Source organism: Coturnix japonica, chromosome 1, assembly GCF_054131305.1.
Source record: "Coturnix japonica strain WE chromosome 1, WE-NBRP24, whole genome shotgun sequence".
NCBI classification, from domain to species: Eukaryota; Metazoa; Chordata; class Aves; order Galliformes; family Phasianidae; genus Coturnix; species Coturnix japonica.
Window position 1 is genome coordinate 113655127 of NC_140663.1, and position 21364 is coordinate 113676490.

General features: G+C 47.6%; 2 protein-coding genes across 3 annotated transcripts in view; one reads left to right on the forward strand and one right to left on the reverse strand.

Moving 5' to 3' along the window:
- Nucleotides 1-430: 430 nt before the first annotated feature.
- LOC107305849 (uncharacterized) lies at nucleotides 431-5366 on the reverse strand. 2 transcript variants are annotated; one of them, XR_014940629.1, is made up of 3 exons: nucleotides 4117-5366; nucleotides 1602-1649; nucleotides 431-1515 (listed from the first exon to the last, which is right to left on the reverse strand). XR_014940629.1 is itself a non-coding variant. In XM_015848474.3 (3 exons), the coding sequence occupies exons 1-2, from the start codon at nucleotides 5325-5327 to the stop codon at nucleotides 1641-1643; spliced, it is 1200 nt and encodes a 399-aa protein (XP_015703960.2). In that variant the 5' UTR covers nucleotides 5328-5364; the 3' UTR covers nucleotides 431-1515; nucleotides 1602-1640. The 2 variants fall into 2 exon arrangements, 1 of the variants encoding a protein (XP_015703960.2); XM_015848474.3 differs by having other exon boundaries at nucleotides 4137-5364.
- A 3234-nt stretch (nucleotides 5367-8600) lies between these two features.
- ARHGAP6 (Rho GTPase activating protein 6) overlaps nucleotides 8601-21364 on the forward strand; it is a 281961-nt gene continuing 269197 nt past the window's right edge. The window contains exon 1 of the mRNA XM_015887037.3: nucleotides 8601-9263. Coding sequence (XP_015742523.2) covers nucleotides 8781-9263 — 483 coding nt within the window. The 5' untranslated portion in view covers nucleotides 8601-8780. The remainder of the gene's footprint in view (nucleotides 9264-21364) is intronic.

The window sequence follows — 21364 nt, forward strand, 5'->3', positions numbered from 1 at the left end:
CAAAAAGGAAAGATTTTTACAGCTAGTGACTACATTTGCAGAACTATTCTACATTCCACCCTACTGAATGCCTGCACTGGATCAGAATCCCATCTCAGAGACCACTTGAAATACTGGTGCTTCAATAGTGCAGATATTACATTGTCAGACAGACCTGGGCCTGATACCTGCTGCTGTGTCAGCCAATGGCAAACATAAATAAGATGCAACAGCTACAGTTACAAATGTCCAAACACTGAAAGTCAATTTTGAAGGCTGAATTCTGTTCCAGACAATGGCTACTTATGGGCTCTGTTGTGCTTTGCTAATTGAAAAACAAAAGCTTTCTAAAAGCTCAGGTCAAGGAAAAAGGTGACTACAGAATGGGAACCAACAATGTAAGTACAAGGGAGGGGGGGAAAAGAAACTAAGACCACGATAAAGAACAGTATTTTATATATATAAAAATTTATTTAGGTGAAGTCACAAACATTTTCTTTTTTAAATTGATTTACAAACACTTCATGTTAAGCATATTATTGAAACCATCAAGAAAGTTAAAGGAGAGCAGATAACGGCAGTTGGTTGTATTTTTTGTCCTGAAACAACTAAAAGCATACCCTTACCATCAAGCGCGTTACTGGATCATAGTATTACCTTGATCATACTCCCTAGTATGCAAGGGGAAAGGAAAAGAAAACAAAATACGGAGATGTAAAACAATTAAACCATGAACAACCGAATGATTTTCCTGAACATCGGGCCACAAAAGTTTGGCCAGATGTTCAAGATTCTAACTATTCTATGAGGATAAAACGAGAACAATAATTTAGGTCAGCTATTAAACCTGTTCAAGAACTTTGCCACGCGTACATGGGCTATAAATTACTTCTGGAAATGACAGCAATGGTTAAAGACTTCTTTTTTTAAGAGAAGAATGAAGAGGTGGTACTGAGCCTCACAGAATAATTCTGTCAACAACCTGAGTTATACCAGCTGTAGGATACTGTGTCAAGTCAAATACACATTTATGTTGTCAGTGAAATGGTAAAATTAACAGGTGTAACAAGACAAGTTAGGATTCATTTTTTTAAGCAAATATAGTACACAGATTTATTGATTTCTTTTTGAAGTGTCCAGTCGTGATCTGCAAAGATCCAGGATTGCACACAAGTTTGCTCAAATGAGAAGGGTTAATCTGCGCATTAAATTGGCTTATACTCTCAAAGTAGTATTTTAGGGCAGGGCTCTCCTCCGGGAGACTGTTCCTGACCTCATTCAATCAACGTTCAATTTATTCACTCTCCTGAATCTTTGCCCTCTTTGGATAGTCTGTGACAAGTGCTGCGCTGCAGGAATTCCTGTTTTCCAGCAAACCGGCTTGCTCTGCAGGTTTGTAGTCCATTGTTACAATTGCTGATTGGGTAAAATGGAATTTCCTACGTCTTCTCTAGCACAGCTCGCAACGCAACAGAAGCAGAGGTAAAAGAATGCACTAGAATACCAGAGCTCCACTTAAACACCAACGGAGTCAGGCTGTTGGCACCAATAAGAAATTTGGTATTTAACAAATCTGTAAATATTTAAAAACCAAAGTTAGTCAGTATTATATATCAACTCACCCACTTATTCTGCCTGTCATTCCAACTGGCCTTCTGCTTTCACGGAGTCTGAAACAAAAAGAAAAATAAACTGAGAATTGTCCAAAGAGAACCCAGGCAATGAAATCTGTAGGAAGGAACCTCAGCTATCCTATAACACACATGTCAATCTCACCACTTTTAAACAAAAACGAGGGTTTCTCACTTTACCGAATGCAAAGCAAAGTTACAGCTCTCTACTCGCTGTCCAGGAATAACAACTGGCCTCGAATACATCCTTTCATTTGTATTGACTTTGTTTTTACTGCTTGACCTTCTGTGGAACTGTAAAACTAAAGAGACACAGACACTGCGACAAGCTGAAATGTAAGGAGCGTCCTGCTGAATGGGGAGATGAAATACAACCTGGCAGCCTAACGCTGACCTTTGAAGCCACGAAAACAAAATCAATTCAAGCAATCCTGAAGAAAAAGTCTTTGTAAAGCATTTTCCCTTCCCCTTGGCAGTATGAAGGTAGAGAAGCTCAGATTCTGATCAAAACCTATTCTCCACAAAAGCCCATTCTAAAAATAAAAGCCCATTTAAATTAGAGAACTCTCTTGCCCAAACGTAAAGTCACAGCCTTTTATTCCTTTCAAGCAGTTACACAGCACAGAGCTCACAAGGAGCTGCGTGTAGGCAAAGGGGAAACCCACAGGTCACCTGGTGTTTCCCTCCTGCTGCCCTGCCAGTGACAAGCTCAAGCTTTATCCCAGGCCTAACCTCCATTTAACAGCTGCTCAGACAATTGTTTCAGTTAAGGACTTCTTTTAAAAAGAAGTGATAAAACACCCTGTGTCACCAATTAAAAACTGCTCTAATAATAGACAAGTAGTTGAACCCACAACGAACAGCAGCTACACGGCCCTTACTTTTACTTTCCACTATGCTACTATAGCACTGTGGCTTTCACATTCAAGGCAATCATTAAGCTAAACGTTGGTATTTTGTAAACTAGCTAGCTAAAATAAATAAGCTTGTTTCTAACTCACACAGCTTCCAGGACCTTCTTTAGATGCAAGTAAAGTCAATGCTGACGTTAAAATTAATTGGAAAATTTGGACAAAATCAAAGGAGATGGAGATGTCTCGGTGCCCAGCAGCAGCAGCAGCCACCTGGAGCTCTGCCCTGACAGAACAGCTATTGTGAGGGTTACAGTCTAGTTAACACTACAAACTGAATATCCTGTACAGGACAAGATGAAATATAAGAGGTTATTTTCCACCTGGTGCTCACATAACATCGGTAGTAAAATAAAAACCGAGCTGCTGTTCTCAAGCATGGAGAAATCTAAACAAAGATATCAGAACAAGTTACGTAATCTGGAATACCAAACACAGACAGCACCAAGGCCATGCACAGCGTTGGGATCTGTTACAGCATTCATTAAATGGTGTTGGTTTCCACTCCTTTCCATGCAGGTTGGCCCAAGAAGCTGCTAAGTAGAGAAGTCAGGAGTTGGTGCAACGCATTCAACACTTGCAGATAGCCTGAAAAATGCTGTCCCTTTCCAGATCAGACTGATTTAGCCACTGCTGAGTATCCTACTGTATCTGCTGAGCAAAAGCCTTTGGGATGGCAAAGATTCTTCCTACAGGCCTAAAAAAAAAGAATAGCTGAGAAATAAATATGAGTAATCTAACAGAACCCTTCAAGCATCATTCAACTGGCATAAAACTCGAATGTCTGGTGTCCAGTGTATGTCACACCATGGATTAGACAAATTCCAGCCACCGGTATCCTAAAAACATCAAAAGCTGCAGTACAACCCCAAATATAGACAGGCAGCACTCTTGTACCATGGGCGTTTGCTGTCACTGTTCAAACAGTTGGAAACAGCATATTTGCCTGCGTATGTTTGGGGTTATGCCAATTCAGTGACACTTGATGCTTGTAACAAAAGCAAGTCCTTGACAAAAACAACCCCCCCCTTGCTTCCCCTAATCACACACATTCCACAAAGCAGGCCAGAACTTGTGCACTAAACCTACAGACGCTGAAACTCAACTACATCTCCAAATCAGGTTAAATTTGCAAGCTGCGGCCGTTCAAATTGAAGTTCCTCTTCACTGACACCCACTGGTTCCTGGCCACCCAAGCAGCTTGCAGCTACCGCATGCTCCCACAGTAACAGGCCTCTACTCTTTGTCTTAGGTACAATTTTATTGCTGAGAAAGCTATTTTTTTAAAGACAATTGAGGAAAAAAAAGAGGAAAAAAAGGAACCTTTCTTCTGATGCCTTATGGAAAACGGGATTACATCCCAGGGGAGAGAATGACTGGAACTTCCAATTCCTGAGGGGCACAGCAATAGATACTGCAGCTATTTGCTGTGAGACCCTTTCCCAACAGTGCCCACCCCTCCACGCAGACACAGTCCAAGGTACCACAGGCCCAGACCGAAGCCCTCCATCGGCACAGGGATGGGGAGCATCCGCCCCAGCTCCCTGGCCCCTTCTCTGCCCCTCTGAAGGGCAACATCAGAACCGGGGACGCACCCCGCTGCCTGCTGTCACACCTGGCTCTTCTCCTCCTTCCTGGGGCTCTGGGATGACGATGAAGGCGGTGGTTGTTGTGCCGGCGGAGCGGCCGGCGGCTCGTTGTCCATACGATTGTGCCTGCTGAGGAGCGACTTGAGAGGGGCCATCCACTTCATCCACAGGTCCAGGTCGACGTCGCCCCACGGCAGGTTGGGGTCCTTGGCCGCCCGCCGCCGGAAATCCTCGTCGTAGTTCATCCACGAGTTGCCCCCATAGGTGGCGTGCAGCTTACGGATGGTGTCCAGGTACTTGAACATGGCTCCGCAACGTGCCGGGTGCTTCTCGCACACCACGCTGGCGTACACCAGAAAGGCCGACACCCACTGGTCCAGCGTGTCCCCCGGGTGCGGGCTGTGCTCGGGGGTCAGCTCTGTGTGGAGCAAGGAAAACAGGTCAATGAACTCCCCCCGCCAGATGCGCTCCTTGGTGGCCTTGGCCAGCTGGTAGCCCAGGGGCCGCCGCAGCCCCACGTAGGGGGTGGCCGCCGCTTCCGCCGTGGGGGGCGGGGGTGCGGGCGCGGGCGCCTTCGCGGGCGCCGCCGCTGCAGCCGCCACCGCCTCGCCCTGCCCCGCCGCCGCGCCCGACGCCGACGCCGCCGCCGCCGCCGCCGGGTCCCCGGCCGCGCTGTTCGCCACCACCGCCGCCGATGCCGCCGACGCCGCCGCCTCGGCGCACGGGCTGGCCGCCGCCGCCGCCGCCCCCAGCGCGGCCTGCCGCTCCAGCCAGCGCGGATTCACGTAGACGGTCCGCAGGCGCGGCGCGGCCCCGGCAGCCGCCGCGGCCGCCGCCGCCCTCGCCGCTCCCTCGGCGCCCGGCTGCAGGCGCAGCACGGCCAGGGCGGCGGGCGCGCAGGCGGGCAGGTCGCTGCCGTCCCTCCGCGGGGCCGGTTGGGCCGCCGCCGGCACCTGGAGCAGCGCGGGCGCCGCCCAGGGCGGGGAGCCGCCCCTAGGCCCGGCCGCCGCCGCCAGCGCTTCTAGGCCCGGGAGGCCGAGCCGCGAGCCGGGCGCCACGGCGCCGAGCACCCATCGGGTCTCGGCCACCGCGCTGCGGTCCCGGGGGCTCCGAGACCTCCCCTCCTCCCGACGCCCGGCGAGCGCCGTCCCCAACGTCAGGGGGGCCGCGGTTCCGGCCCGGCGCCGACGGCGGCTCCGCCGCCTCCCACGTGGCATCGGCGCGGCGGCTCCGGGCAGCGCGCGCGGCGGGGGGCGGGGGCTGCGGGCCGCGGGCGGAGCGGGGCGGGGCCGGAGCGGGACGGGGCGGGGCGGCCGAGAGAGGACGGGGCCGAGGCCTGAGACTGGGCCGCGGCTGCACGGGGGTGGCTTTAGTCCGCTCCTTCGCCGGCAGCGGGACCGGAGGGGCACGTCACAGTGCGGCCCGCGCCTCCTGCCAGCCCGACGTAGGCTCCGTTCTGCGCTGCCGGCCGGCAGCTCTGGTATAACTCGACGACCGGCACCGGCACCAGGACCCTGTCGAACGGGTCCGGAGGCGTTACTGTCTTATGGAACGAATATCCAGCGCCTTTGTCTTGGGGATTTATAACGGGTTTACGTTATGCAGCATTTTGGTGATGGGCGCATGGAAAATCACAGAGAAGTCATGAAGTATGTGACTGTTTAGATAGTTAATAGGACACTCCAAAAGTAATGCTTCTTATTTATTACTGTAGAAACCACAACTGATTCAGAGAACACAGTAACACTGTTTCATAGTCCACACCTTTGATGTTCTAGTGGTTGGCAGGTTGGAACTGGATGATCCTTAAGGTCATAGAATCACAGAATGACCCAGGTTGGAAGGGACCTCAAGGATCATGTAGTTCCAACCCCCCTGCCTGGCAGGGCCACCAAACATACACCTTTACTAGATCAGGTTGCCCAGGGCCCCGTCCAACCTGGCCTTGAACACCTCCAAGGACGGGGCATCCACAACCTCCCTGGGCAGCCTGTTCCAGGGCCTGATCACTCTCTTAGTAAAGAACTTGCTTAAGTTAAAGAACTTAAAGGTCCTCTCCAATTGAACCCATTCTTATCATTCTATGATTCGCCCGCACTTCTATGTCAGACTGCCCCTCTGATGCTTGTCACACAGCAACAAAATGTAATGGGATATTGGTGGGAAGGGTCAGCCTCTACACTCATGCTACCAACATCCACCTCTGATGTTGTGGGCCACTGTCATAAAAGCCAAGATGTTACTTTTGGAGCAGCCCTTGTTATCCGATAGCAACTGCTCCTGTGGGGGCACCCATAGGCCATTCCTCCTCCAGGCCTCATCTACTGCTGCCCCATGGGCTCCTCCATGGCTGTGTGGGGAGATAGGCTCCATGTGGTGCCCATAGGCCTCTCCTGGGCTGCAGAGTGCCTGGGCTGCTCTGTGTCTGGAGCACCTCCTGCCCACTGACCTTCATGCCTATGGGATTGTTCCTCTCATTTACTCACTCCTCTGAGAGGTACTGAAGATGTCTGAGTGATGGACCTGCACAGTCCTATGCCAAGTACAAAACAGAGGAACATGATGTCTTCACAGGAAAACACGGCCAATTTCCCATTCTACTCATGTCAAATCACTCGTGATGTTGGCATGGCACAGTTATATACATCTCACCAAGTAAGAAAAAAAGTAAGGTTAAAAGCAATTGTAAAGATATGGTTTACCGTAGCTTCATGTTTGGTCAAAAGCCACAGTGTCATTCAGTTTGGAAGGGATCGCATGAGGTCTTCTGTCCAACCTCCTGCTTAAATAAAGGTCACAACTGAAGTAAGACAAAATTTCCCAGTGCCTTGTCCAGGTGGATCTCAGAAACTCTCGGTGATAGGAAACCCACAATCTCTCAAGCCAATTAGTGCTTAATAAGCCTCAGTGATTTCCCCTCCCCATAGATCCAGTCCTATTCCAGTTTATGACTCCTATCTGTCATCCACTCTGCACTCCAGTACAGAGCCTAACTCCACTTTCTTTATAACCCCCTTGCAGATACTGGAAGTCTGCTGTCAGGCTCCCCTTCCCCAGGCTGAACAAGCCCAGTTTTCCTAACACCTTGAGCCCAGCTGTCCTCATAGCCCTCCATGGGATCTGCTGAAGTTTATCAGTGTTCCTTGTATAGGGTATTCCAGTCAATTCCCGATTGAAGTCATCCCAACACAGCCCTCATTTATTTTTCATCTGCCTTGGAAATCTGGAGAAGTCTGAGTTAGGAAGGGGAAAAAAGTTAATGTAATCTTTTTGGACTTCAGCAAAGCTTTCAATACTGTAAGTATATAAAACCAAGGCAAAAAGTTCATTTTCAGACAAAAAAAAAACCCCACATATTTGGAAATATCAATAAAACCACGATTCCCTTTGAAGGCGGATGGGCCAGCACACACCGCTGTTGCTGCTGAGCTTGAAATAAAAGCACGAAGCGCTCTGCTCCCTCTATCGATGAAAGCAGGAATTGCTGCCACCGAGCCCTCCCCGCGTAGCTCCGGGATGCCCGGGGGGACACCGCAGGCCCGTCCCGGGGTTGGAGGGGACCGAAGGGGGGAAATAACTTGGAGATGTGTTCAAGGGATTTTTATCAAGATGGTTGTTGAGGAGATTGTGGAGATGGTGGTTTCTCGGGTAAAATGGAAGGAAGGATGCTTAAGCCCCAAAGAACCTGCTGCTGTGGCTTCCAGCAAGAGGGCAGGAGTCAGATCCTGCGGCCCAGGGACCGCTCCCTGCACTGCAGAGCGGGGTGGGGACTGATGGCCTTTGATAGCAGCGTTTCTTCACGCTTCGGGGTTTCTTAAGTTTCACCCGTTAAAGGTTTCCTTGTTTGTGCCTGGAGAGACAGCAGGGAAAGTCTCTACAGAGGACAGGGCAGGTTTGTTTGTCTCGGTGAGGCTTAGCTTCATCGATCCCAGCCCTTTTTGCTGCTGTGACCTCCCAGCAGAAGGGTTATGGTGCCGGGGTTATCTGTGCAGCCGGGGCACTGATGCCCATACAGCTCTGCTGCTCTGTGCGCGCTGTCACAGGGACATCGCACAGCGTGCACTCAAGCAGGTGCTTGTAGGGGTCAGATAAAGGAGAGCAATGTGGCACAGGATGGGAGGCGTGGACCTGAATGCCTGCGCGGGTCGGGACCGACGGCCGACCGGCAGCACTCCGGCACACACCGCTCCCGGGGGCTCCGGCTCTCTGCCGCTCTCTGCGGGGCTGAACGCGGCCGCACGAGGGGAGAACGGAGACGGGGGGCAACCCGGGAGCCGCCGCCTCGACGTGGGTGCCCCGGGACGGGACCCCGAGCCGGGCGGGACCCGAGAGGAGGCGAGCGATCCCCAGCGCGTCGCGGCCGCGGGGGGAGTGACTCTGGCGGGCAGCGGCGGGCTGAGATAAAAGCTCCGAGGCTGCCTCCTTCCCACCCCTTTGCTCTCGTAACTTTTTTTTTTTTTTCCTTTTTTTTTTTTTTTTTTCCTCCCTCCCTCCTCTCCCAGCAAAGGGACGCGGCTGCGGAGGCAGCTCCGGAGCAACCCCGGCACGGACGCCTCCGCCATGAGCCCGCAGCAGCCGCCGTCGGACCGCTCCGCCTGGGGCTGAGAGCGAGCCCGGGGCTCCCGGGACCCCCGTCCGTCCCCGCCGCGTCCGGGGCAGCGGCCTCCGCGATGTCGGCGCAGAGCCTGCTGAGCAGCGTCTTCTCCTGCTCCTCCCCGGCCGCCGCCGCCCCCGCCGCCGCCAAGAGCCTCTCGAAGCGGAGGCTCCGTCAGACGCGGAGCCTCGACCCCGCCATCATCGGCGGCGGCCAGGAGGAGGGCGAGGGCGCGGGCCGGGCTCCCCGGGCGAGGGCCGCCGGCAGCCCCCCGGGAGAACCTCGCGCTCCCCGAGGCTCCTCCGCCTCCACGCCCAGCTCCCCGCTGGAGCGCTCGCCTCCGAGCAGCGCGCTCTTCGACGGCGGCAGCCCCCGCGGCAAGCGGAGCCCCGGCCGCGAGCCGCCCTTCCTGCCGCGCGCTCCATCGGCCTCGGCGCTCAGCGGCCCCGGCGCCGCCAACAGCATCTTCTCGTCGCCCCGCCGCTGGCTGCAGCAGCGCAAGGGACAGCCCTCGCCGCCCGGCTCGCGTCCCGCCGCCAACGTCGTGCGCAAGTCCGAGGTAGGCCCGCCCCGCCGCGACCCCCGCCCGCCCCGCGGGGCCGCCCCGCTCGCGTCCTCCCCTCTCGAGTCCGGGGCGCCGTCGGGGTGGGAGCGGGGAGCGGTGCGTTCGGAGCGCACACCGGGAGCTTCGTGCCGTCCCGTCCTGGCTTCGCACCTCCTAAACGGGGATGCGCGAGGGCTCCCGGAAAGATAGAGGAATTGCTTTGAATGCTCATCATGCCTTGCTTTTATTTGATGCCTCACGTGTGTCAAGAACCACGCGAGGAGCGATTGTATTCCAAGACAAACCCAACTGAGCAATGCAAATATCTACTCCTTTCACTTGGGTGACTTCAGCGCTGGGTTGCCGACACAGTGCCATGGACATAAGTACGTTCAAGGAATGCAACACTGCTCCTTGATAGCTCTGCTTTGCGTGGTGAGCAGTGGGTGATGGCACTTGCAAGTGTGAGGTGCCCAGGTACACCGTGGGGCTGGGCAAGGGACAAGAAGTGTTAACAACATAAGCCTTCCTGTGTGGAATTTCCCGAATCCAAAGCTTTGAACACGTGTCTCAGGTCTTGGGTGCAAGCAGGTCTCTCTTCACTGCTTCCATACAAAGATGTCATGTGCCAACCTGGAAGGAGGTTCTACCTGGGTCTCTTCTCCCAGGTAACAGCAATAGGATGAGGGGGAATGGCCTCAAGCTGTGGTTCAGGTTGGATATCAGGGAACAAGGAGCAGCGAGTGCCAATGTTTGTGGCCTGTCTGCAGGCCTGCAGTGAAGCAGCAGTGTCACTGCAGTGTTACTGCTGTCACCATCACAGCAGTGTCCTTCTAGGGAAGGACAATTATTCTTAGTTCCCATCAGATTTCAGTTGTACTTTGAAGACATTTTCCTCTTCTGCTTACGAAATTAAATCTATTACGGTTATTATGTTTTCATTAAATGTTTTATAAGGTTAAGTGACTGTTTAAGCGTACTAGATATCATGGAAAAACGTGATAAAAATATGGACGGTTACCTTATGGCCTTGCTTCTGCCAACATGTCATCACATATGGATGCTTAGCCATGCATGCGTTATTGTACAAGTGAAGGATGCAGTGTTTCACAGCTCTCTCATGGTGAGAAGCCCAGCGGAGCTCAGTAGCAGTAGCTCTGCATGGAGGCTCATTCAGCCTTCTGCCTTGGGAAAGGAAAATGATAGCTAATGATATGAAGGTAATTCATCAGTGTCTTGCTGACCAGGGGAGGCTCTGGTGTCTCTCAGATGAGGGCATGGGTCAGAGCTACTACCTGCCTGCAATGTCAGCACAACAGCACAAGTTTGACTGTTACTATGTAACTTCTGGTTGAGTCTTACCTAGTGGTAATTTAGAGCATGGCAGTAGGTGCTCACACCTCGACTCATGAGCAATGTTTGCTATCTGTTCTGATATGTAAGGGCTGCCTACAGCCAAGAGAGAAGGAAGGCAGTCTGCTGTCCATTAATATAACAATATTTATAGAATTATTTTAATGGACTGCCTCCTCAGCCTTTACTCTTTTGTGACTACTCCTGTTTGTTGGTGTTCGGTTGCCACAGTCTATCCATGCTGTATCTTTAGCGTGCCATTGGCCTTGTGTTTTTTACTTCTTTGTTTCTGCATCTCCCTGTGTGTGCTGTGTGTGGCTTGCTTTGGTGAGTTGCTCTGGAATTGCATCCCCATCAGCTGGAGTATTTGTCCGTGGAGAGGAATCACATGGAATGAATTAAACCACTATCAGCACTAGCTGATCTGTTTGCCATAATAATCTCCGAGGTGATATGTAGCTGGTTTAAAGGAGAGCTCAGTGTCAATTCCATGTACTTAGCCTTAAGCACCTTCAGACCTAATCCAGATGTTCTTCTATACGGATGGAAGAGAAGTTCGAACTAATCCCTATGTAGAGCCCTCATTAACTGCCCAGGGGGCAAAATGGGAATCTGGTGAGTTTAAAGGGATTTTGACACCTTGTTTTATTGGTCTTCGATCAAACATGTGAAACACCGGACACTTCCCCACCCCCAGAATTGGTAATCTCCATTTTTCCCCTTGAGGACTGGTTATTTAGTGACTTGGAGGGTTTTTGTTTTTTAAAGTAAAATACTTCATCTACTGGTATTTACCGCTGAATTGTTTGCTTTGCTTTCTTCCATAAGACACCCTAAACCACTAGATGCAACAGATTAATTCCAGCCTAAGTCCATCCTGCTCAGTGTTGTCGGAGTTTTACAGCTGCCAAATCTGGCGGGCAGAAGTACTGTGGGTCTTGTATGAAGAGGAATGCCATGAGAAGTAACTAAATATATTCAACGTTTCTGAGTTGGCAGATGTACTCTTTCCATTCCCAACTAAATTACGTCCAAGGACATTTGGTGAGAATGTGGGAACTGACAGCTAGGACAGACAGAACTGTCACCACGTGTGCATTGCTTGAGTAATGGGAAAGGAACTTGTGGAAATAATAGAAATTAGTCTGAAAAGTCATTTTGAGCAGCTTCTAAAATACCAACAACCCAGACCGCTGTATTGACTTCATGATGGAGCTGCTGCACACAGAGTTGTACAGGCTGTCCTGTATGATGGGTGCTGCAGCTGAGACAGCTGCAGGCAGAGGGCTTTGCAGTAGTCACTCTTCTGTGTCTTGGTGGTGGTTTCAGTATGGTGGTGTCAAGCATGTGATTTTGTCCTTCCAGATGTGAGCACTACTCTGGAAGAGTGGTCAGGCACTGGAATGGGCTGCCCAGGGAGGTGGTGGAGTCAACGACCCTGGAAGTGTTCAAGGAACATTTGGACGTTGTGTTGAGGGACATGTTTAGTGAGAACTATTGGTGATGGGTAGATGGTTGGGCTGGATCATCCTGTAGGTCTTTTCCAACTTGGTGATTAAGCAGTTCTGTGTGATTCTGTGAGTATGGTGATGAAAACCAGCCCTGAGCAAGTAGGGCTGAATACTCATTCTGGTGTGGCAGAAACTAGATGGTATCAGTATCAGAGCTGCAGAGTGGATGTGTTAATATGAAAATACTAGTTAGTGAAAATTAAAGCTGTAATAACAATACTGCCTTATTAAATATGAAGGTGCTCCTATTTAATTTTCTGGTTTTGTGGCAAGAGCATGAGAGTGTTTGGGAATGTGAGAATCACTGGAATTAAGCTGTTCTAAACTGTGTATGTTGAACATCATGGATTCCTCAGATTTTTGACTGAACTGTGTAATTGGGTGGTGGAAGAAGAGGCCAAATATTCCATCTACTTTTGGAAAATTAAAAGGGAGCAACAAAGAGATAAGGGCAAGATTCAGACCTCATCAGAAGTTGATCCTGATATTCGTCATCCAACTTTGCAGTCTAACAGAGTACTCATGTGTGTGCCTTACTTTGTGTGCATGCTACTACTTGAAACAGACTATCAGGTAGGGAGCAAAGGCTGTAGTTAATCACTCAGTCATAGGAATTTCATTTAGTTCATTTCTCTTTAAAATTCCCTGTTCATTGTTTTGTACGTGTTTTTAAGCAGTGCCTGTTCCAAATATTTTCTATTATTCTTATTTATTCTTATTTATTCTTATCCTTCAGGAATAATATGTACCTATGGAGATGTATACTCATGCTTTTTGACCAAGTTTCAGTTTTTCCAAGGTATTTACGGACTGTCTGTTTAAGGTTCTGTACCTGTTCCACTCTGGCTATTGGCACGGTGATACTCAATCCCAGAGAGGGTTAAGAGTGTTTTGGAGGATCTGATGAACTTCCAGTGCTTGATATGAGCATCAAGCACCACATCATCACGCTGGAATCAGGTGTTGGGTACCTGTTCTTGCTTTTGGAGCTGTGCATGCCAGGTGCTGTGTCACTGTCCCATAAATAGAAACTCCAGTTATCCACTCTAAAGCTGTCATCCATGGGTCATCATCTTCACAGTCCTGGAAAAGGGAACAGTTTGCATGAACTTTCCAAGGTGTGAGACCAGAACTAGATTTTCTGGATCTCCTCAGTTGCTGCTGCTCTCTCTGTATTTTCTCAAAGCAAACGTTTATGGTATTCCCCAACAAGGGCTTTTTGATGGCTTAAGGTCAAAATGTGATTTATGAGCATTGTTCTTAGCAAAGGTGTGTAAGGGTGCTGAGTCCCATGCAGAACCTCTCATTGTGCTGTGAGCACTGAGCACTTGATGGGACTTGGATAAATTTTGCTTGCCTCCTTTTTTCCTGCTCATTTATGATTTCTTGCTCCATGCACCCTGACTTGCTTAGATTGATTGTACCTTTTATCCATTTCCCGTTGTCCTCATTACATATATTTTCAGATTAATGTTCATACCAAACAATAAAAGGGAAGATAATGTGGTTTTGTTTGTTTGTTTGTTTTCATCACCCAAAGTCTGTATTAAGACTTACTTTAGTGTAGCTCCAGGTATTATTTGGGTTGGCCAAGTCAAATGTTAACAAGTCCCTATGTTCTCACAAATGATTTGTCGCATAAATGGATGGAAAGGTTTTCAGCAAAGTGCAGAGTATGATACAGACTTTCCTAACGAGCGTAAGATTCAGACTGTATTGAATAAATTGGGAATGCAGGCTGCAAATACACAAAGTGATTTTGCATGGCGTGACTGACATTACTTTTGCACAGTATCATTCTTGTCTAAAGGATTTGATTTTCAATGATACAACTGTACCTCTGCTGATCATCTATGACTGACTTTACAAGCAGACTAATAAATAACCTTTCCCTTGCTATTTTCGAATTCTGTTTGCTTTTCTTCCACTGCTGTATTATAGCACTATCATTTTTGAGCACCGTCTCAGTTGAGTTGCACCCCACTGAGAGTAATTTGGTGAGAAACCAGTTGGCAGTACTTTGTTCAGCTTTCATTTGCCTCTCTCTAAAAGTCTAAAAGTATTCCTCCTACAGGAAATGTATTTCATTCTGTTATGGCTTTTGCTTCCCGTAGGAGGTATTACTTTTAATTTATTGAATAAACCTTTCTGAAAGAATTGTATTCCCATAAGAGTTTAGGTGCAATAGAGTCTCTGGGCATGTTGTCCAAGAGGTCTCACCATCTTCTCTTCTTAGCAGTGATGCAGCTGTTTTTATATGCAGTGACCTTGAGCTCAAGAAGAAGTCGATGCTTGTGTGAAATGGGAAAATTGGATACTAAAGAATGGTGTAACTTCTCAAATTCTGTTGTGCTAATCATACGTGTTGTATTTGTTCTTTTTTAAAGCACAAAGGAACCCCCCCACACTTTGGAAGTCAGCTATGGCTGGCTGTTAATTTAATGTGGATGATGGGGTAGAATCTGTTATTTGAAAGGGATTAGGGAGGGGTAAAATAGAGATTGGCACAGATTACGTTTTCATGGTCCAAAAATAGACCCTATCTACTCCATCCTAAATGTGAACAGTATGCTTGAGTTTTCTTGTGGCTATTTCACAACATTCCCGCTGACAAAATACAGTGTTCCTTTTGCTCACTGCTTCACTACTGTTCCTCAAGCACGTGCTCATGTGTCTAATGACAGCTCTTGTAGCAGCACACATGGGTGTGTGGCTTATATCTTCACAGAGATGCAGTTTATTTGTAAACTGAATGCAAAGTGGGCTGCTCCAGAGAGCTGGTACAATTGCAACCAGTAGTGAAGCTTTAGTGGTGACTTGCTGGCTCAGATTGCTGCCAGCCCATGTAACTAAGCTTGCTTGCACATACCAGCATTAAGGAGCCCACAGCTTGCAACGTATGTAATTGCAGGACAATGTGACACCTGTTCCAAAATCGATCTGTCTGCAATTATGGGTTATTTCACTTTGGATTTATCAATACTGAATTCTAGCAAAGCATCGTTATTTTTTCCTACCCCACTTTGTGTTGGCATGCTCACAACAGGCCAGATGAAAGGAAAGGAAATATCCTGCTGAGCTTTGAGCTGGGGATTTCATTGGATTCGCTTGAAAAATGGTGTGGCAGGAGGAGGCTTATGCCTCGCCTATACTGTCTTACACAGCAGTATCTGAACCTGATCCTGACCTATTGGCCGAGGAGCTTAAGGGCACAGTTATGTAACTGGGATCAGCCAAAGCTAAACTAAACTGAAGTAGGCAGTTGGGGCCATGTAGCCTTGAAAAAGCTGGTACCAAGTTGGTTTGCTCAACCTAAATGCTTCTGTGGTGCTATTTAAAAGGAATATGGGAGACAATTTGCTGCTGCTTCCAGTGATGGGGTGAGCTTTTCTGAGCTTCTGGAACATGTTGGTCTATGCCTGCTCTCCTGCAGCTTCTCATCTTGTTCTTGGAGAATGATTTTGGTAAGCTTGGGTTTCGCTGGCAGAGGCTTTGTGAGGCTTCTGACATTGTGTATGAAAATGGGTTGAGAGAAGGAGTTGTAACTTTTTCTGGTTTCTTTGGATGCTTTTTTTTCCTTGAATGGGTAAGAAAGTGGAAGGAGAAAAATGGAGACTGTGTATGATGTCTGCATGGCTGAAGTAGAAGGAAATAAAGATGGGGAGGAGAATGAAACAGCATAAGTATGTAGCTAAGTATGCTAATGTACAGGCTGGCAAATGGGTTTGCTATGGATATGCTACTATAGCTGGGAAGTGCAGAGCTTATTCTGCTACCAGCCTGCAGCTCTCTGTCCTGTCACGTATTTCACTGGGCCCAGGTATATAGTGTGGCTGCTCTGTGCATCACAACTGTGCCTGCCGTGCAGCCTGGCCCTCAGGGATGGGAGATGGGTGTTTGGTGCTGCCATGTTTGTCCTGGTGGGCTGCCATGCTGCTTTGCGTGCTCCAAGTGGGTCTCACTGTTATCTGTATAAGTGAGAGCTTCTGAGTCACTGTGGAAAGTCAACCTTGAACTCCAAAGTGGTTGAGATGTTTCCTCTCTAGGTACTTTTTATCCTTACTTTTTCCTATACTTTTTTCTTCCTTCCTACTTTCTGGCATTCGGTGTGACATTTAGCTGTATGCCTTTCCTGGGGCTGAAGATAGCATTCTTAAGATATCACTTGAATTGCAGTAGGAAAGAATGAGGTTGCTGCAATGAGTTTATATATATTCTTGGATTCCTTACTGTTTGCATGGAATACACTCTTTTGGGTCACTTAATAACCATATTGCTGTGCTAGCGTCTGGGCATTTTAGTTAAAACAGGACCAAAATATTTGTAGGAAAACAGGAGCTCCTCTTGTTCTGGATCTAACTCAAACAGATGGACTAGAAGAAGTGGGAAAAGGAGCAATATGGTTGGCAGCATCTGGGGCAAATAAAAACAAAGCCAGAAGGGATGAATTAGTTGTGATGCTCACAAGGAGAGCAGGAAAGATTTGTGTAGAAGACTGATAGCAGAGGATGCTACAGAGAAACATTCTTGCTGGTCCCTCTTGAGAGAATATCCAAGGCTAGGGGAGACATAGCAGAAAAGTGAGGAGGAGTCTGGTTGGTGTTTTCCTTGTAGCCAGTGATAAAGCACCGGGGAGTAAGAGAAGAGATCTTCCTTCAGGACTGAGAGCACTGCAGTGGCTGAGCTCTGCTGAAGGCACAGAACAATCAGCTTGTGGGGAATGTAATAGGACTTCCCATCAAGTCCAGAGATTATTATTATTATTATTTTGATTGGTTTTGTAGCCCAACCTTTGTAAGCAAAGAGACTGAGAAACACTGCTGGGAAGGACAGGAAAGATTTGGGAAGGAAGGATTGGGATGGCTGTAGATCTTGTGGATGACAAGTATAGGTGGACACGTAGCTGAGGGAGCTGCTGTACAGATGCACTGAGCTTGGGCTGAAAGCACCTTATATGTTGTGGGATACGTGGTTTGTGTTACTGTGGCTCGTCTTGTTAGCAGTAATTATTTTGTGTGGTGGTGGAGTGTCCTTGTTTGCTTTGCAAGCCATAATGAAGCTTGGAGTTGAACCACATTTGTGAACCACATCTCTACGTAATTGCATGTTCTGTAAGTGGTAGTTGCCCAGGAGAGCTGCATCTTATGTAGCTGATAGGAGAATGGGGGAACACACGGTGTTCAACTGTCAGCAGTAAGTCAACATTTTATCCATGCTTTGTATAAGGATAACTCTGGAAATACAGTTTTTGGCTTTGCTTTTGTTCTTCCTGGCTTTTTAGGGGATATATGAACAAAAGGAGTTGAGGCTGTTCTCATGACCACAGAGATAGAACTGAATTTTCCCAGCTTCGAAAAGGAGCAGCTGTAGATCTTTCTGCAGAGACTAATAAGGCTTTTATCTTTTTCCTCCTTCCCTGGTGTTACAAACTGGGGATACATCCACCTCTGTAAGCATATACGCTTTATTTGCAGTATGCTTAACTTAAAGGCTTTCTCTTTCCCGTGAAGAGCAGCAGGAGGCCTGTGATTTCTCACTCCTTAGGAGCTGCCTGGGCTTTGGGAAAGGGCAAAGCTCAAAAAATCAGCACTGCAGGCCAACCTGTGGATTTGATGCCTGATCCCCACGGGAGCACAGATGTACCTGGGTGAGGGCTGTGTCTCTGTGCCATGAACCATTGCTAAGCAGGACAGTGGGACAGAGATGGCTGGGTGAGCTGCTGGGTGTTTCCCTGACGGGAGAGAGGATGCAGTTAGTTATTTCTGGAAACAACCCAGCCTACAGAAGTTATATTTAACTGTTAGGTAATTGATTTAAACTGGGATTAGACCTAAATTAGAGACGAGAAGGTAAAGCTGAGTGATAAGAGTATCTGGTTTTTGTTCCTTGACTGTAGCAGGTTTAGGGGTATGAGTATCTAACTGCATGAAAATCCTTATAGAATGCAGGGATTTTGAAGAAGAGACAGCAGACAGATACAGTCGTATCAGGAAGTGCAGAAACTCTTTTCTTCTTTTTTGTGATACTTAGTGGCCTCTGAAAATGAATGTTTTGCCTTTAGTGAGTATTTGTGAGTCTGAAGTCATGGGGAGAAAGAAAAAGGGTTGCTTATGCAGATGTTTAGGGGAATTTCTTCAAAATATGAGGGGAGGAATGAAATTCCCAGAGCACAAAACTGGGTAACAGAGATTTAACGTGGTGGAATGAATTTAGGCAGTAACTGAAAAAGATGGGGAGGATGGGACTAGTTGGGGAGGGGATATGTTTGATGTAATACCAGGCTGAGATTCAATGGAAAGTTAGGTAGGAAAGGGTGATATCGTTGAAACCAAACAATCTTCTCTATGAAGACTGACTGATTCCTGGTAGACGGAGGACACGCTGCCTTTGCAGGTAAAGTATGACATCATTGGTATTGTCAGCTGGCAGAGACAGAGATGGCTTTGTCAGAAAGGAAGAAGGTGATACGTATGGTTTTAAGTACAGAGTGTGAAACATACCTTTTGTCTGAAAGTTATTCAACTTATTCCAAGTACCTTTTGCAATGCTTTCTTTAATGCGTTGAATGCCTTAATGAAGAGCTGGCATTTTGCTGTGAATTATTAACGCTCACTTAACAGGTGTTTACATATGTTTGCCTTGAAACCTACCTCTGCAATGCTGTCTGAAAACACTGAATTTTGGAGCCTGTGCCTCTAACAAAGGCACAGGTGAGGTAGGGCAGGGTGGCTGCCACCTATTTATGTGTAGCAGCTGTGCCGAGCCTCCTCCAGTGCTGCCAAACAGGCACACCTGGGTTTCTTACCTGTTTGTTACCATTGCTTAACTACTTCTGACCTGTTACTCTGCCAGCCAGGCTGTGCCACCTGTGGTAACTGTAAACCTCTAAATCACTTCTTTTGTAATTCCCCTGTTAGAGGAGTGAGCTGGTCTTCTGCCACAATGCTCTGGAGATCTTAGTCACCTGCAGGCTTGTTTGTGCCCTATGGGCACAGGGCAGGGCATGGCTGTAACCTTCTTCAGGAGGAGAAGGGCACCTAGGAGCATGATGCTTTCTTTTCAATTGGTATCCTTACAGTCCCCATTCAGTACCTGTTTGGAGATGGACTATCAAGCTTCCACCTTGTATAGTGGTTAATGGCTTCTGCCAAGCGTGTTGCTGGATGTTACAACCAAGGTTGCGTTAGGCTGTTAATGATCCTGATCCTGCTGCCTTCCACAGCTGCATTGTCCTTCCCTCTCCATGCATTTCTTCTCTGAGAATTTGCTCTGATGGAAGGCAGATCAGACTTATTTATTTATCTATTTTAACAGTAAAATTTGGTTGTGCAGCTGCCACTTCTCAGCCCTGAAAAAAAGAGGGGAAAAAGGTACAATGAAAACACTGGAAGCCTCAGACTTATTCTCAGTGTAGCAGGCCAGATATTCTCCTTGGGAATGCAAGTTCAGTATGGTGACTTTAATTACTGGTGACCTTGTCACTTGAGAAGATGAATTGGTTTGTATCTTTTGCCCTGGAAAATGGTTATTTCTGTGTCTTGGTTGATTCTTTGTGTGAGCAGCTGAGAGCAGAACAGCCGCTTCTTATTCAGGGTTCAGCCCTTCAGCCTTGCTGCAGCAATGGCTTTTCAGCAGGCCTTGCCCTGGTAGTTAGCCATTACTAGGCGGGATCTAATGATTTACCTTCACCCAAACAAGTACTTGGTGAGGGACCAAGCGGCATGTGCAATCATGCCTTCTATGTCAGCTTGGGACTCGTTATGTTGGGCGGAAGTGCACAGAAATCTTTCCAGTGCTGCTGGTGGCTCTGCTGGCACAACTGGCAGCTTGTGGCCCTGCACAGCCTGGCTGCCCTTCCATCAAAGCAAGTTCTTTGCAATCCATGCACTCCCCTTCTCTCAGATGTGATTCCTGTATGTGGAATAGGAAGAGTTGATATTATGCAGTGAATACTTAACCTGTAAGGTTTAAAGTGATTTCCTCGCCTTATATTGCAGTATTAATTAATATTGATGGTGCCTTTCTAGGCTGTGCTCAACTTTAAAGTGTTGTGCTTTGATTGTTTTGCACAAATGCAAACAGTTATGTAGGAGAAATATTTCCAGCTCGAAAATCAGGAACATTTGTAGCAAGTTCTGCTGTTTGTTTTCCTCTTTGTTTAATAAAACCCAAACCTAGAGACTGTTATGACCATCTAACATGAAACTCCATCAAACAGCGTGTCACTATGAGTTGGCACGGTTCCTTTATCAGTGATAGTCTTATTTAAGGCATGCCTCAACATCTTATGGAATCAATTGAATATTTCTTTGCAAAGAGGATAGTGTTTCAACAGATGTGTAAACACTATGTTCTTCCTTACAGGAAAAGGGCCACAAGCAAGTCAGCCTTGAAATTAGAATTGGTCGTGAAGGAAATACTGTCTTTTATACTGAAATAATAGAAGTTACCCTGGTTCCTATTTTGGGACTGAAGCAATATAACTTGTCATCAGTAGGAATCGCAACACACGGCACAATTTTAACTCATGTGTTTATTTTAATAAAATGAAAACTAATATTAAATTAATAAAAGCACACAGTGCAGTGCTGTCAGTCAGGGCTTTATTGAGGTCTCCACTCAACTATATTTATTTCTGTCTGTGATTGAGGTTTGTTTTTTCAGTTAATTTGCCTTCCCGTAGTAGGGAGGACTGTATTTATTTGATCTTACTATGCCTAATCTAACACGAGCACCTGCTGGGAAGCTGTAATACAGCATCAACTGTGGCAGTGAGATAAGGACCTGATTTGTTTTTACTTGACACTGTCTCATATTTACTATACTTCTTTAAAAATCTTTCTGGAAATATTCTGCTGTATTTTTCCAAGCTGCTCCATCAATCACTGCTATGTTTTACTTCTGTGTACAATTCCTTGCCTATTTCCAGTTTGTCCCTGTGTGGTTCTCCTGGTAACCTTGCATGTAAGACATGCTCTGCCTCCTTCCAGACTTCCTATGTGCCCAGTCTTAGTTAATTATGAGGCTTCTTTAAATTCATTTTTCTTCTTTGTTCTTCAGAGGGCTGAATGCTCCGAGGCATAGGCAGATCCTCATAGAAATGCTCATTCATATTATGAGAGATTAAATAACGCTTATTTAGGAAGTGTATTTATTCTGCAACTGAATCTTATACTCATTCATACTGAGCAAGAGAAATGCAAAGGGTGTGTGATTATTGTATATCTGTAATGCTGTTTGCATGTGAGGAAT